The 16,851-nt window shown below is 42.0% G+C and overlaps 1 protein-coding gene across 7 annotated transcripts in view; it reads left to right on the top strand.

Annotated features, from left to right (window-relative positions):
• Positions 1 to 14,487, top strand: part of LOC135557492 (ephrin type-A receptor 7) — a 77,175-nt gene extending 62,688 nt beyond the window's left edge. For 2 of the 7 annotated variants that reach the window (XM_064990789.1, XM_064990788.1), the window contains exons 9-17: positions 304 to 359; positions 2,337 to 2,450; positions 2,862 to 3,047; positions 4,797 to 4,858; positions 5,204 to 5,413; positions 5,735 to 5,884; positions 7,394 to 7,587; positions 8,350 to 8,505; positions 8,777 to 14,487. In XM_064990789.1, coding sequence (XP_064846861.1) covers positions 304 to 359; positions 2,337 to 2,450; positions 2,862 to 3,047; positions 4,797 to 4,858; positions 5,204 to 5,413; positions 5,735 to 5,884; positions 7,394 to 7,587; positions 8,350 to 8,505; positions 8,777 to 8,891 — 1,243 coding nt within the window. In that variant the 3' untranslated portion in view covers positions 8,892 to 14,487. Of the gene's footprint in view, positions 1 to 303; positions 360 to 2,324; positions 2,451 to 2,861; positions 3,048 to 4,796; positions 4,859 to 5,203; positions 5,414 to 5,668; positions 5,885 to 7,393; positions 7,588 to 8,349; positions 8,510 to 8,776 lie in introns of those variants that run through there. The other 5 variants (XM_064990787.1, XM_064990786.1, XM_064990785.1 and 2 more) reach the window with 3 other exon arrangements.
• Positions 14,488 to 16,851: the final 2,364 nt, after the last annotated feature.

Raw genomic sequence — 16,851 nt, 5'->3', positions numbered from 1 at the left:
CTATTGTATAGTGCAATTAATTACCTGCTTGAGGGTGCATTCAATACATCAGTGTTGCAAATTAATATTACAAGGAATGCTGATCAGTCTTTTACAGAGAACAGCATGTAGTAGTACCACACGAGGGTACTTTAGTTCAACTTCAGCAGCCACAAATTGTTCCCATACCTCTCCGCTGGTACTGTATCTGTATAGACAGCGTCATGGCTTCGCTGCATTAAGATTCGAGCAAAACAGACCATTCTGCCTTCTGCCTCTGCCCAATCAGTTGATTGTGTGTCCCTCTACCTCTCTCCCTGTCAGACACTGTGGCTACAGCAAGGCAGACCAGGAAGGAGACGAGGAGCTGTATTTCCAATGTGAGTCCCTTCTTTCCCCGTCAGCTCACACGCACACATTGAAACACCTCAACTACAGCACGGCCTCGGCGCGACACGGGAAATGGGTCCAACAACAAGGCCCCCCGCGCCGTAATGTTTGATCCCTTTCATTTGATAGGTTTTTATTCGAATGAAAGATGGGAACCCTCGCACGAGCATCTGTTTGCGATTTAATGGACAAATCTGTTGAGATGAGGACATTAGGCCTAGTTCCAAACTGCAAATACATGCGTATGAGATTTGCGAGAGAGCCGTGAGCCAGGGCTGAGCTCAAAGTGATAAGTCTTCATTAAAAATGAAAAACCCCTAACTTTTCAGGCTCTTTCGTATGCTCGGCGTATACTGTTCGTCTCCCGGTGTTCCTCGGAGTAGAGATAGAGATACATTCACTCTATCCTAAGGTTCTCCTTCCACGCTCCTTTAACTGACACACACACACACACACCACACCACCCTGTCCTAACGATGCCCCTAGAGATGCAGCCGCAGACATCTGCCCAAGCGAAGCCGTAATGATCTGTTGCTGGAGGCAAACTGACGATTTGGAAACAAAGGTTCAGGGTGTCGGCATGGCCACAGCGGTAGAAAGAGGGCTGTGTTGGCGTTCCACGGTCCTCGGCTGCTAAGTATCTGACAGATCAAGCTGTAGGAAGGCACAAGCCCTCTTGCTAAAAACACTGGGTGATGAAAACACAAACAAGAGCGCTCCGCCGTTGTTGGGCCTAATAGAGGGACTTGCTCTACAATATTAAATGAGGAAACGCTGCCAGGGCGACAGAAGCCAGATAGTGCGTGAATTCAACATGTAGGCTTAATTTGTCCGCGGTATAGCGCGAGCAGTCGTGATAAGACGTCTCCCTATCAGATCCAGTGACAGCTTGGATGGACGAAGCAATTATAGGAGCGAGTGGAGGGAAATATCAGCTGCCATCGCTGGAGCTCCTAGCTGGAAAACAATGCATAGTGTTTGTTAGTGGATGGGCCAATATGGCTTTCCGGGACGCAAACAGAGGATATTGCAGAATTTTTTTTCTTCTGCTTGTCGTTATTGAGCCCGGAGCTGATTAGTAATTTAATTATGGTGTTTTGGTGTGTCTGTTCTCCTTGTATGTTATTGTCTTCAGCTATATGCATCTCATTAAATAGCTTGTGGTATGGAAGTTGGCAGGTTATGTTGTAATTAGGGGGGGATTTGATATGAACAAATTAGGTCAGCGGAACACACTCATGTACCATAACAGAGTAATTTATGAGTGTGGCGTTATATACATTTCTTTGTCAAACCACAGTCAGCTAAGTGCTTATGTTTCTTTGTACTACCCATTTGCCCTACGTGTGCATGAATAGGTACGAGTCATTCCAGTATCATTGTGTTACTTCATATTTTACGGCGATACATGATTCGGAACATGTATTCGTTGTACTGATCTAACTGTGATATAACTGCAGTCACCATTAACCGGGCCGATGATTCAGGAGGTTAATCAAGCACAGAAACGACCATAGGAAAATAACTTGCATTTATGACGGGTATTACTGTGTATCAGGGTCTGTCTAACAGACTCTTCATTCGCTGGCAGAGCTTGATAGACTGAGCTAGCTCCAAACCCCGTTCAGTATAGCAGACAACCTTGGCGGGCAACTCTCATTCTGGGCTGCTCACATCTTTGTTGGTCCTTTTGTGAGGAGGTTGAGAAGAAAATATAATAACGCTTTCATTTCTATCGGAGGAAAAATAAAAAAGGGGAAAAATAATAAATGTCTGGTATAAATAAGGGTGTTTGCAGAAAGAGCTTTTTACACAGGTGCTTTCCATCAGCTGGCTGTTTAGCAATTCCTTCTGAATGGTTGCCGTTGGTTATGGTGTGTCTGACAAGCGCCCGGTAGGCCCGGCATGCTGTATGCATATTTAATCGTAACAGTAATCCCCTTACCTTTCTACAGTTAAATTTCCAGGCACCAAAACATACATTGACCCTGAAACCTACGAGGACCCGAACAGGGCTGTCCATCAATTTGCCAAGGAGCTGGACGCATCCTGCATTAAGATTGAGCGAGTTATTGGAGCAGGTGAGTCTGGCTGGTGTCTCCCAGCTCTCTCTGTTTAGTCATACAGTACACTCATACATCACAATGACAGCCACATATTTACACTTTGAATGGGGACACGGTTTATCCTCGCTGTATATTGATAGGGCAATTGCAAAAAAGGGGGGGAAAGTTCATTGCAGTTAATGTGTGGGCCTGCATCTTTTTAAAAGGTACGACAATAGCAAAGATGCTTCACGGCTGATGAATTGCTGCCACATCAGTTTTAGAGATGCAGTCAATGAGAGTATCTATATATCCACAGCTTGAGCAGAACAATATGTTCTACTCCAATTTATTATCTCCTGCAGCACAGCTGTCTTCTCTGAACATACACTAAGCACTTTGTAAAAGTGACCCATGAGTGGTTTTGTCTCATTGTCCGTCTCACAGGAGAGTTTGGGGAGGTGTGTAGTGGACGGATGAAGCTCCCAGGGAAACGGGACATGTCAGTGGCCATTAAAACCCTGAAGGTGGGCTACTCAGAGAAACAGAGGAGGGACTTCCTGTGTGAGGCCAGCATTATGGGCCAGTTTGACCATCCCAATGTTGTCCATCTGGAGGGAGTGGTGACCAGAGGTAAGGACTGCATTCTCTCTCAAACACACACACGCACACGCGCACACACACACACACACACACACACACACACACACACACACACACACACACACACACACACACACACACACACACACACACACACACACACACACACACACACGCCTACAACTGCAGCAAGAAAGTAAAGCAAGTGCACTCAAAGACCATTCTTAATATGTACATACACTATATATACAAAAGTATGTGGACTCCCCTTCAAATTAGTGGATTGGGCTATTTCAGCCACATCCATTGCTGACAGGTGTATACACAGCCATACAATCTCCATAGACAAACATTGGCAGTAGAATGGCCTTATTGAAGAGCTCAGTGACTTTCAACGTGGCACCCAACAAGTCAGTTTGTCAAATTTGTCAAATTCTTGTGGCTGAATGGAAGCAAGTCTCCTCAGCAATATATGGTGGGAAGCCTTCCCAGAAGAGTGGAGGCTGTTATAGCATCAAAGGGGGACCTACTCCATATTAATGCCCATGATCTTGGAATGGGATGTTCCACGAGCAGGTATGCACATACTTTTTTTTTCTAGACCAAAAGTATTAGTAATAGACTTGCTTCCATTCAGCCACAAGCGCATTAGTGAGGTCAGGCACTGATCTTGGCCGATTAGGCCCGGCTCACAGTCAGCATTCCAATTCATCCTAAAGGTGTTCGATGAGGTTGAGGTCAGGGCTCTGTGCATGCCAATCAAGTTCTTCCACACCAATCCCGACAAACCATTTCTGTATGGACCTCGCGTTGTGCATGGGGGCATTGTCATGCTGAAAGAGGAAAGGGCCTTCACCAAACCAAGCACAGAATCGTCACTGGACAATTGTTTACAGACAGACTATCTCGCTTTTAATTCAGTGGGTCAGAAGTGTACATACAATAAGTAGACTGCCTTTAAACAGCTTGAAAATCCCTTCAAATGTCCCTTCACCTAGATTTGTTCATTGGACTGCCAGATGGTGAAGCATGATACACCACTTCAGATGTTTCCACTGCTCCAGAGTCCAATAGCAGCGACCTTTACACCCCTCCAGCCGACGCTTGGCATTGTGCATGGTGATCTTAGGCCTGTGTGCGGGTGCTAAGCCATGGAAACCCATTTCATGAAGCTCCCAACAAAAAGTTATTGTGCTGTCTTTGCTTCCAAAGGAAGTTTTACACGCTACTCGATTCAGCACTCGGCAGTCCCGTTCTGTGAGCTTGTGTGGGCCTACCACTTTGCGGCTGAGCCGTTGTTGCTCTTAAATGTTTCCACTTCGATATAATAACACTTACAGTTGACCGGGGCAGCTCAGAAATCTGCCCTGCTAGACGAACCGACTTGTTGGAAAGATGGCATCCTATGACGGTGCCACGTTGAAAGTCAACGAGCTCTTCAGTAAGGTCATTCTGCTGCCAATGTTTGTCTATGGAGATTGCATGGCTGCGTGCTCAGTTTTCTACAGCTGTCGGCAACGGGTGTGGCTGAGACAGCCAAATCCGCAAATTTGAAGGGGTGACCCCAAACTTTTTCTGATAAAATTAGGCTTGCTCCCTGATTTATATTGTCTCATTTAGACAGTCTAATATAAGGAACAGATATTAACACTTAATTACAAACCAATGAAGGAAATTGTTCAATATAACACTAAAGGCTGAAATGTAATTTAGCAAGCCATTAATAAACCATTTTTTGTTGTTGTTGTCAAATAATGGATGTGTCACCCTTGTTTTCAGGCAAACCGGTGATGATTGTGATTGAATATATGGAAAACTGCTCGTTAGATGCTTTTCTCAGGGTGAGTACCTTTCAACGTGTTCAATGCTCCCGAGTGGAGCAGCGGCACTGCGTCTCAGTGCAAGAGGCGTCACTATTGTCCCTGGTTTGATTCCAGGCTGTATCTCATCTGGCCCAGCGTCATTCGGGTTTGGGTAGCCTGTCACTGTTCTTAACTGACCTGCCTAGTTAAATGAAAGGTTCACTGTAAAAAAAACTAAAATGGCAACTGCAACTCCCTTACCAGTTATGTGTAATACAGTATGTTCGCATTAAGAGTTCCATATTCTATAAATAATACCACTGCAATGCCTTTGTGAACTGAGCAGATTTTGCTTAGCTGACTGTTTTCCTCTGTTGTGTACAGAAACACGATGGTCAGTTCACAGTGATCCAGTTAGTGGGGATGCTGCGGGGCATAGCAGCGGGGATGAGATATCTCTCCGACATGGGGTATGTCCATCGAGATCTGGCTGCACGAAACGTACTTGTCAACAGCAATCTCGTATGTAAAGTGTCTGACTTCGGCCTGTCAAGAGTGATCGATGACGATCCCGAGGCTGTCTACACAACAACGGTGAGTCAATTAAACCAGCCCCGTATTGCTTTCCCTGCCTAGACTCCCTGAGCTCTCTCTGAACACTCAAATCAAGCCAACAGCCAGTGCATGGGAATGGAGTATAAACTACGCATGCATGCCCATGCATGTCTGGGCCTAGTTATTCAATATGCAAGGCCTGCAGTCTCTTTGGTGAAGTTTTAGCTTTGAACGTTTGGAAGTTTTGCTGACCCTGTGTGCGAAGTTTTAACTCTATTCTAATTGATGTTTTAGGGGAAGATGCAGGATATAATGAATTTGATCTTTACTCCAGCCACTGACCTGCATTTTACTGAACAGGGTGGAAAAATACCTGTTCGATGGACAGCAATGGAAGCCATCCAGTACCGTAAATTCACTTCCGCTAGTGATGTGTGGAGTTATGGCATTGTCATGTGGGAAGTCATGTCCTATGGGGAACGGCCTTACTGGGACATGTCCAATCAAGATGTGAGTTGTTCGAAGTCATGTTACTCAGAGACTGGCTATTGTATTACAGAATGAACAAAATTAGCTGAATTCTTAGGACTGATTTAAACGTGAGCCACAATTACTATTTAGAGTTGAATGATGAGTATTGTTAGGTATTAATTAATTCTGTTTTAATCCGAGATTGATATTCATCAAATGCTTTTATATGATAATATAAAGAAACAGACTGGATACTTGGCATACAAAATACTCTTTGGACTTCAAAACTGCTTTGAACCTTTACACTGATTTAGGATAATTGAACCTTATTTGTCAGAGTTCAATAATGCCGGAGCTATCTAGTTAGTCATGTAGAACTTTCAGTTTTAGCTGCGGCCGTTGCTTTGTTTCAGGCTAAATTGGAACAGATGAACATTGCAAATCTGTTCACCGTGCTGATCGTAAAAGTGGCTTTAGAGGGGCTTGGTCGCCGATTTGAAAGTCAGTAACGGTGATACTTAAGCGGTAAAAGGGTTTAGGTTGCCGCTGTTTGCAAGTACTTTCTGAATGATGCTCCAGTGGTAGTTTTCTCCCGTGGCGAAGTTAAAGATGACATAATCCAGTAGGACAAACAGTCTTCTCCTCAGCAGAAAGACTAAATAGGATTATATTACGCTCAGCTCCTCCTAATGGGAAGCCTGCTGATTGAACAATCAGCTGTTAGAAATGCTAAACATGATTGGTTATGGAAGAAGCGTGCTTGACAGGCATCAATGTCAGAGATTACAGTTCCTCTGTCAAGATGTTGGCAAACAGCTCCTTTGACACTTTTTCTTCCGTAGCTCAGTCTTGTTTGAATAGCCCTGACAGGAATAACAGATGAACATGTGCAGAAAATAAACAAACTCACATTCCCCGAAATAGAGGAAGAGACGGTTGAGTCTCAAATCAAAGGTGCCCATTGCCCCTAATGTTTAAAGTTCTCACGCCGTTGACTTTCAATGGACTTTGTTTTTAGCTATTGACAGAGTGAGAATAGATGTAGCTTGAAGATATGCAACTTTGTGTATTTTCATTATTCATTAGACCTGTGTAAATGCAGTCTATTGATGAGACAAAGAGTACAAACAATATGAAGGATGCATCTAAGGGAAAACAGAGCCACTGTTTGCTTAATTAATTACAATCAGGTCTATTTGTATAGTATGACAGGCATGGGCAGGTGTTCTAGAGACCCATCTCTGTACCAGACAGGGCCACTAGATGCTACTCTCAATATATCCTAATTTGGGTCTTGCTACTCTGGGTCCTTGGGTCTCACCATCATCTTAACTTGCTGAGACTGAGTGATCACATCTGGTTAGGCCTGTTTCTTCTCAAAGCACCAGTTCTGTAAATAGGGAACCACACAAGACTTGTACTGACACTTCCTGTTTACAAACATCTTGATTAGAGAATGAAATGGAAATGAACTGTAGTGAATGGTGACTTGTGGTAATCGTAGTGGTAATAGCCCTTAAAGACTTGCCTGTGTTTTGGTTTTCCCAGGTGATAAAGGCCATAGAGGAGGGGTACCGCCTCCCTGCTCCCATGGACTGCCCTCCAGGCCTGCACCAGCTAATGCTGGACTGCTGGCAGAAAGACAGGGCCGATCGTCCCAAATTTGATCAAATAGTTGGCATCCTTGATAAGATGATTCGCAATCCCAATACCTTGAAAACCCCGGTGGGAACCTGCACGAGGTAAGGAAAGCTTGTCTCTTTAAGCCCTGTAACTGAGCACTACACAACTCCAATGGAATAAATTGGCAGCTTCAGTTAGAACATTTGACCAAAGCAGCTGTAAGACTATGGAAGTATGTATTGCTTCTTTATATTTCTTTCCTATGGAGCTACATTAGCGGACAATCCAAAGCATCCAGGGGTTGATTTATCCACAGGAGTTCACAGATGAAAGATAAATCCCGGAGAATCAATAAGCCAAAGCAGCTTCCATGGCTTTATGGTCAATAGCAGGGCTTTTAAATCATTCCCTGTAATGAGTTCCTGGGGTTTTTAAGTGCTGTGGGAACTCTGAAACCCTCTGGGACATTTGTCAAATTAATTATATTTACATTCAGAACACAATCTCCCTGGGTGAGATTGACAGTGTAACCCCCCCCCCCCCCCCCCAAAAAAACTGTTAGAAAGTGCTTCCATTTTTGAAGGCCATTTTGTGGAGGTTTGAAGTAAAATTACCATCCATATGATGTTGAGGGTTTTTGATAGTTACTTAGCACACACATTTGTTTGAAAAAGAGGATCAGATGGCATTGACACTTTTGAATTTGACATCAATTGAAATTTTCAAAATGTGTTAATTTCTTTTTCACATGCAATTTACTGTTACCCCGGGATGTCTTTGGCTGTCTTTTGTGTCTTGCTCCCGGCTCAGTTTGTGTTTGTTATGGGAATGTTTCAGTTTTCGCATGAGACGTTAATGGCTTCCTCTTGCTCATCCAACAGACCGATTAGTCCCCTGTTAGATCAGAGCACACCAGACTTCACTACTTTCCGCTCGGTTGGGGAGTGGCTGGAGGCCATCAAGATGGAGAGATACAGAGACAACTTCACCGCTGCTGGCTACAGCTCACTGGACTCTGTGGCCAGGATGTCAATTGAGTAAGGAACCTGAACTTTAAAACACGTGTGGAGATCAAATCCAATATAGCCAGTTCTGGAGAGTTGTCATATCATTATTTTCTCAGTCAATATCTTTGGACATGGCAGTACTGCATTTTATTTCATCATTGTGATTCATAAACAAGCCTGTTATGTTTTCAGATCTATTTCTCCGTTAACGAAATACCTGGTGCTGCTATACGCCATTGGATGTTTTGAGCCTCTCTGTTGTCCACTGCTGTGATTTATCATTGGCCGTCTTGTCTTGCAGGGATGTGATGAGCTTGGGGATCAGTTTAGTGGGCCATCAGAAGAAGATCATGAGCAGCATACAGACTATGAGAGCCCAGATGCTGCATCTCCATGGTACAGGAATCCAGGTGTGATGACAGACTACAGTGCCCCCTGTGGACGGGCTATCTAGAGCAGCACTAAGGCAAAACCTCCCAGGATAATCATTGAAAATCATGTGACGTGACGTCGTCTCCTATCTGACTATTTTTTTTCCGGATGTTTCGGAATGAAATAATTCCTGTGATCCTTGGCAAAGGATTTTAACCCCTCTTTAGAACGGGTACTAAGGAGAGAATGACAGAATACTACCTGAACATGATGCCGAACTTAAAACGCTCTGAGGAACTCTCAACAACATATCAAATAGAGATGGAGCTTTGGAAAATGAGTTTGATACGTATTACCTTGTTCTTTTAACCTCGTGAATGATTTTATTTGTGCACCATGAAAATGGATTTCACTTTAAAAAAAGGAAAAAGAAAGAAGATTTCAAACAATTTGTTTATTCCCCTTGCGGTGGTTTTTCAGTATTTTCTTTACTAGTTTGTTCATTTTGTTAGTGACAGGAGCCACAGTGATATGGTGTGGTACGTACAGTAATCTTTCATTTTTATTTTCCCCTTACAATTTTTTTCTTCCTTTTTTTTCTATTTTGGACTTGACAACAGGGTAAACGCTCCCATCCAAAAGGATGAGTATGGTGTCTGAACATTTTGGTGGAAATGATTTCGAGGTACTTTGACCAGTTTGTCTTGAGACACTACTGGCTGTTTTAACTGTTTGCAGTGAGTTGTGTTTTTTTCTTCCTGATGTTTTTGAAGTGAACAACGGTATGCTGCACCTCAGATAAGTGACTTCAGAGATAGTAGTGTTCTCTCGGTCGTTTGAAGCTTACAGGAGTGCTTTGCTGTACGCATTTGCCTGAACACAGATGCTCCCATTTTGTGATGGAAAATCAGATTTCAAATTTGTATGTCGAAATTTTGAAACAGTATGACACCAATCATTCAAGTTGATTTGAGATTGATCACAACTTTTATATCTAATATCAAGCATCAAAGTGGCAACATTCTTTACATGTTCATGTTTACCACATGAATCATTTGATCATATTGTCCAATGTGCTTTCAATCTGAACTTTGATTTCCGTTGTTGAATTCATCAATTGAACGTTTCCACAGATTGCTCTACAGAAAGATTGTATTGAAACTTAATGAGATGACTTGATCCACTGCAAATGGTGTTGCCATTGAAATCCCCCCCCCCCCAAAAAAAAAAATGTTGCAGCAAATGGCATATGTTTTGTATTTTAGTGAATACGGTGGTTGAGGGTGAATCTAGGAAATGCTGTGTACGCACTTTCCAGAAGTAATAATGCCTTAAAATGTGTTAGACTAATATATTGACATTATTTTTAGGCTATTCAATGGCAATGATTTTTGCAGTTCAGTGAGACAGGTCTTGTGTCTGAATGGAAAGGTTCCCCATTTTCTTTGTGGTATCATTTCATGCAGGTTGACGTTTATTGTTACGAATCTTTCCCTGGAGGCAGAACTGAGCAGTTTCTGCTAGATGGGCCAGCTGCAAAATCTAAATTGGCTATATTGTAAAAATTCATGAAAACAAACATTCGCTTTTTGGTCTTAAATGAAGGTACGGGTTAGACATTAGGGTTAGCAGTGTGGTTAAAGGAAAGGAAAGGGAAAGGGGGATACCTAGTCAGTTGTATAACTGAATGCCTTCAACTGGAATGTGTCTTCTGCATTTAACCCAACCCCTCAAGGCTAGGGTTAAGGTTAGAGTTTAGGTTTGTGGTTGTGCAAGCTAGTGACCACCCTGCAGAGCTGCCTCCAAGGCAAGACTTAATGAAAGTAAATGCCAACCTGCTCCATTCATCCTGAACTTGAAAATCATGCACACTTGCGTATGTTGAATTTCACGATTGATGATTGATGATTGACCAAACAAAGCAATAATTAGTCCAGGTAGAAATGGTCCATCTCAGAGATTTGAAGGTGCTAGGTTTTACAGAAATGCCTGTTGTGCTGGGATAATATACCGGTATACTTAAGTTATCAAATCATTAAATAGTAATGCCACTTACGAAATGGAATCCCCGAATATGCTAATGACTTAATAACAAGGTCACTGTGTATGACTATATTTGGAACATATGGCTGTAACCGTGGGGTGAAATGACATTCAAGCAGCAGAGAGGCACACGCATTAGTCATGACATCATCCTTTCCATTGCACCACACTTAATTTGAAGGCCTTCAGTTTGGCATGAGGTACTTACAGCATCTAATAACCCAATATCATGATATATAGAAAATCCTGATACTCCTTATTACGATGATCATACTGTGAAAATCACTTACCGTCCCAGCCCCAGCCATTCAGGAGAGCCAGGCAAACAGTATGGGTGATGTAACATGCATAAAAGTGTTTCCATGCTTTTTTCCCCCTTTTTTTTTTACTTCCCTGCCCCTTTGTATGCTAATCAGGGCACAGAGATTAGGAATGGGCTCTGCAAAGATGTGCTAAAAAGCCAACCTAATGGTGCCATCAGTCTTCACCTTTTACCACAAAATGAATGTTATCATATATGTATTCAGCATTGTATTATTCTCTGACAAATGGTTGGTTCACTCATTTCTTTCTCATTAAAAGTAAGGAAAATATAGATATTTCCAACTGCAGTTGTGTAAAAAAAATATGGGGGGGTTCACAGTATTTTGAACATACAGTACCAGTCAAAAGTTTGGACACACCTAGTCATTCAAGGGTTTTCCTTTATTTTTACTATTTTCTACATTGTATAATAATAGTGAAGACATCAAAACTATGGAAAAACATATGGAATCATGTAGTAACCCGAAGAAGTGTTAAACAACAGTTTAGATTTTAGATTCTTAAAAGTAGCCACCCTTTGCCTTTGACAGCGTTGCAGACTCTAGGCATTCTCTCAACCAGCTTCACCTGGAATGTTTTTCTAACAGTCTTGAAGGATTTCCCACATATGCTGAGCACTTGGCTGCTTTTCCTTCCCTCTGCGGTCCAACTCATCCCAAACCATCTCAATTGGGTTGAGGTCGGGTGATTGTGGAGGTGATCTGTTGCAGCACTCCATCACTCTCCGTCTTGGTCAAATAGACCTTACACAGCCTGGATGTGTGTTAGGTCATTGTCCTATTGAAAAACAAATGATAGTCCCACTAAGCCCAAACCACATGGGATGGTGTATCGCTGCAGAAGGCTGTGGTAGCCATGGTGGTTAAGTGTGCCTTGAATTCTAAATAAATCACAGACAGTTTCACCAGCAAAGCACCCCCACACCATCACACCTCCTCCTCCATGCTTCATGGTGGATGCCACACATGCTGAGCTCATCTATTCACCTACTCTGCGTCTCACAAAGACACAGCGATTGGAACCAAAAATCTCAAATTTGGACTCATCAAGGACAAATTTCCACTAGTTGAATGTTCATTGCTCATGTTTATTGACCCAAACAAGTCTCTTCTTATTATTGGTGTCCTTTAGTAATAGATTCTTTGCAGAAATTCAACCATGAAGGCCTGATTCACGCAGTCTCTAACTCTAATGAACATATCCTCTGCTGCAGAGGGTCTCTCTGGTTCTTCCTTTCCTGTGGTGGTCCTCATGAGAGTCAGTTTCATCATAGCGATTGATCGTTTTTGCAACTGCACTTGAAGAAATTTTCAAAGTTCTTGACATTTTCCATATTGACTGACCTTCATGTCTTAAAGTAATGATGGACTGTCTTTTCTTATTTGACCTGTTCTTGCCATAATAAGGACTTGGTCTTTTACCAAATGAGGCTATGTTCTGTATACCACCCCTACCTTGTCACGACACAGCTGATTGGCTAAAACACATTGCAAAGGAAAGAAATTCCACAAATGAACTTTAACAAGGCACACCTGTTAACCGAAATGCATTCCAGGTGACTACCTCATGAAGCTGGTTGTGAGAATGCCAAGAATGTGCAAAGCTGTCATCAAGGCAAAGGATGGCTGCTTTGAAGAAAATATATTTGGATTTGTTTAACTTCTTTGGTTACTACATGATTCCATGTATGTTATTTCATAGTTTTGATATCTTCACTATTATTCTTCAGTGTAGAAAATAGTAAAAATAAAGAAAAACCCTGGAATGAGTAGGTGTGTCCAAACTTTTGACTGGTACTGTATATGTACCCAATGTTAGAGTATTTGGCTGTGGCTAATGCTGTCTTTGTTCCTGTGGACTCATCATAGATACAGATTTTTAAAGCTGCAGTTTTCCCAATGATTATTTAAGATGCCCTTCAATTTGCCTGTAGAGAATGAAATGGTCTTCGGAAAGCCAACCCTGAAACACCATCATGGACTTTGGCTGCAAGCTTAGCATTTGTAAAGCCATTAGCGATTTTGTCTATTCTTTCCTAGATACATTTCCATTGTGCTCAGTCCAAAGGGACTCACCCCTGTGGTAGGGGGATACCTGGGAATCAGACCTTGCCCAGCCTGCTCTGGGCCCCGTGTCACAGACAGACAGAGCCACTCTTTATCCATACAGCAAAGCTCAGCAATTGGGTCTATGCCAGCCCTTTGAATTGAATACCAGCGCAAAGGCATTCAGTCAGCACAAAACTCCCCAGTTCACAAGGCAGGCAGCAGTCAGTCCTCGTTCTCTGCCCCTCTCCCTACTCTCCCCTGCTCTGATCTCAAACAGCGGGCCCCTGGGGGCCTTCACACCTCGGTGCTGGAGGCCCCCCACTCCCCCTTCCCTCTCTCCCTCTGAGTCAGGGGTCCCGTAGAGACAGCAATTTGAGCCAAATTGAGATTAAGACGTGGATACAATCGATCCGCCATACAAAAAAATCTGTAACCTTCACAGGCAATGTCACCTTTTACTGTTCACTTTTACTTTTTTTAACCCATTTTGTGGTTGAGGATGTTTAACTCAATATATGGGGGTGTTATTGTGTTTCAACTAAGTTTTTAAGACAGTTTGTGTGGCGGGTTTATTGGATTCAAAAATGAGAAGTAATTTAAAAAATATTGAAGTAGACTGGTTAATATTCTGCATACCTTTTGGACAAACTGAAATTGTGAACACGCCTTTGCATAGATGGTGGATAATTCCAAAGAGTTCAGCACTGTTGATGGTGTCAGAGAGATCAGAGATCCCGAGGGAAACTTTGTATATGTTCTAACTGTAAAACTTGTACATTTTATTTATATTGTTGTTGTTGTTGTTTTTTTTACACACATTACTCTGTAGTGAGCTCTGAATACATTGAAAATGCACTATATTTTTCTATCTCACTTGCAGATTATTACTGTCACCCAGAAAATTTCAGTTGTACATACCTTCTCATTTAGGACCAAAGACAGCTGATAGGTTTCCCATTTAGAATTGCATTTTGTTTTTATTTTTGCCTTTTAGTTTAATGTACAGTAATACGAATTGTCAATTTATTATTTATTTTTCTGTGATGAGAGTATTGAAAGTATTCATTGGTCAAGAGTATTTTCCCCAAACAGCAGAAGTGTAAAATCATTACTTAGACGATTTCTTGTTAAATAGACGTTTCTTTTTTTTGCTTCGTAACCTTTGTAATAGACTGTACATATATTTTTGGAAATATAATACAATCTCTATAGAAATCCTCTCTCATTGGACTCTTTTCCATCGTAATTAGTGTCATGTCTTTACATAGGATCTCATTTCATATATCCATCAGCATGCACCATTTTGTAAATCATTAATCAGTGTTCTTTGAATGTTAAAATAAGAATATGGTCAAACTTGTTTTGATTGAATGTAAACAAATGGAATGCATGACCTTTTCGTGTTTGCATGATGGTGTGTGTGTGTGTGTGTGTGTGTGATTGTGTGTGTGTGTTTGCGTGATGTTGTGCGTGTGTGTTTGCGTGATGTGTGTGTGTGTGAATGACATGGGTGGGTAAAGTATATATGAAGAAAGACAGCAAGGGATGGTGTCATTAAAAAGACATTACCAGCCCTCCAACCTTGCACAAAAAAATCTAATTAAGCTCCTTCCTGAGGGACTTAGGCTAAACAAAGGAACCTTAAAGGATTTATAAAGATTATATCTCCCATTATTGTAATATTTATTTTATTAAGTTGGTGGAATCTTAACATCTCGTCCCAGAGGCTGATGGAATTCAATCATAAAACATATATCTGTTCCAAATGGCACCTTATTCCCTTCATAGTGCACTACTTGTCACCAGTGCCCATAGATCTCTGGTCAAAGTAGTGCGCTATATAGCAATAGGGTGCCATTTAAGACAGATCCATAATGTATGTTTCCAGGGGAGTTTGGCCCCCATCCATGCATTTTTGGGAGAGGAAGAGAGGGTCCATGGTTACTCTTCTGTCACCACTAATCCCTACAGTACACTGCAGCCTGCTTATCACCCTGCCATCTAACAGGGATGGGAAAATGTTTAGGTATTTTGATATACACAGTAAAGTTGGACTGATTTAATAGGAACACAGAGTGTTCTTCCAGCCTCATGGCTCCTAGTTTGTCAGATTTATGTTAAAGGTATTTTTGCTAGAGGTAGTTTTTCTTTCTCTCACAACTATGGGGACACTGAGTGGTTGCAGGCAGGCTGATTGGACATAGCATTCATGCTGAAAACATGCAAACGCCAACAGAACAAGTAAAGAAAAGGAACTCTGCAAAGTGCAAGCTCGCTGGAAAAGGGGAGGTTTTTATTTCCAGTCAGTTGCTTGAGGTGTTACAATAGTGATCTTCTTTATAAAAGCCTTCTCTCCATGTCTGAATAGGAAAAGCTTATGTCTCCCAGATACACTGCACTAAACTCAACCGTCAGACAGGGAGGGAGAAAAACTGAAAGACTGCCAGTAGAGGATTAAGGGAGAGAAATGTCTTTATTTCTTTAATAATCTGAAGCACTAGTTTCCTACTATTCATACAATTCACATCAAATACTGAGGTCAACATTGATATTGAGATGAATGTTTAAGAGGCAGTTTTAAATGTATTTGAATATACTTGGCTTAGATAAATGCTAGTATGCCGCCACAGGTTAAAAGATCATGACTCTTTTAGATAACTGGGCTCTGCACAGGTACAGCCCGATCTGTGCATGTGCCTGCTGGGCTTCTACAGGTACGTGCCGTTGATGAGATAATCAGACTCCTCTGTGGCTCAATCTGTCTCTCTCTGTGCTTACTAGCTAACACAAAAAGGCTTTCTGCTCTCTGCTAGCACAGACAAAATCCTGGCAACCAGAATAATATGCAGTCATACCAAATGGATGAAATTTCTTCACAGCTGACCAAAACATTTAATCTATAATCAAATCAAATCAAATTTTATTGGTCACATACACATGGTTGGCAGATGTTATTCCGAGTGTAGCGAAATGCTGGTGCTTCAATATCTAGTGCAGCAATATCGAACATGTAATCTAACAATTCCACAACAACTATCTAATACACACAAATCTAAGTAAAGGAATGGAATAAGAGTATATACACATAAATATATGGATGAGCAATGACAGAGCGGCATAGGCAAGATGCAAGAGATGGTATAATATACAGTATATACATATGAGATGAGTAATGTCAGACATGTAAACATTATTAAAGTGGCATTGTTTAGAGTGACTAGTGATCCATTTATTAAAGTGGCCAATGATTTGAGTCTGTATGTAGGCAGCAGCATCTCTGTGTTAGTGATGGCTGTTTAACAGTCTGATGGCCTTGAGATAGAAGCTGTTTTTGCTTTGATGCACCTGTACTGACCTCGCCTTCTGGATGGTAGCCGTGTGAACAGGCAGTGGCTCGGACGGTTGTTGTCCTTGATGATCTTTTTGGCCTTCCTGTGACATTGGGTGATGTCGGTGTCCTGGAGGGCAGGTAGTTTGCCCCCGGTGATGCGTTGTGCAGACTGCACCACCCTCTGGAGAGACTTGTGGATGTGGGCGGTGCAGTTGCCGTACCAGGCTGTGATACAGTCCAACAGGATGCTCTCAATTG

The sequence above is a fragment of the Oncorhynchus masou genome, chromosome 16 (genome assembly GCF_036934945.1).
Source record: "Oncorhynchus masou masou isolate Uvic2021 chromosome 16, UVic_Omas_1.1, whole genome shotgun sequence".
NCBI classification, from domain to species: Eukaryota; Metazoa; Chordata; class Actinopteri; order Salmoniformes; family Salmonidae; genus Oncorhynchus; species Oncorhynchus masou.
The sequence above is the reverse complement of the archived record's forward strand: the minus strand, read 5'-3'. Positions and strand labels throughout refer to the sequence as shown.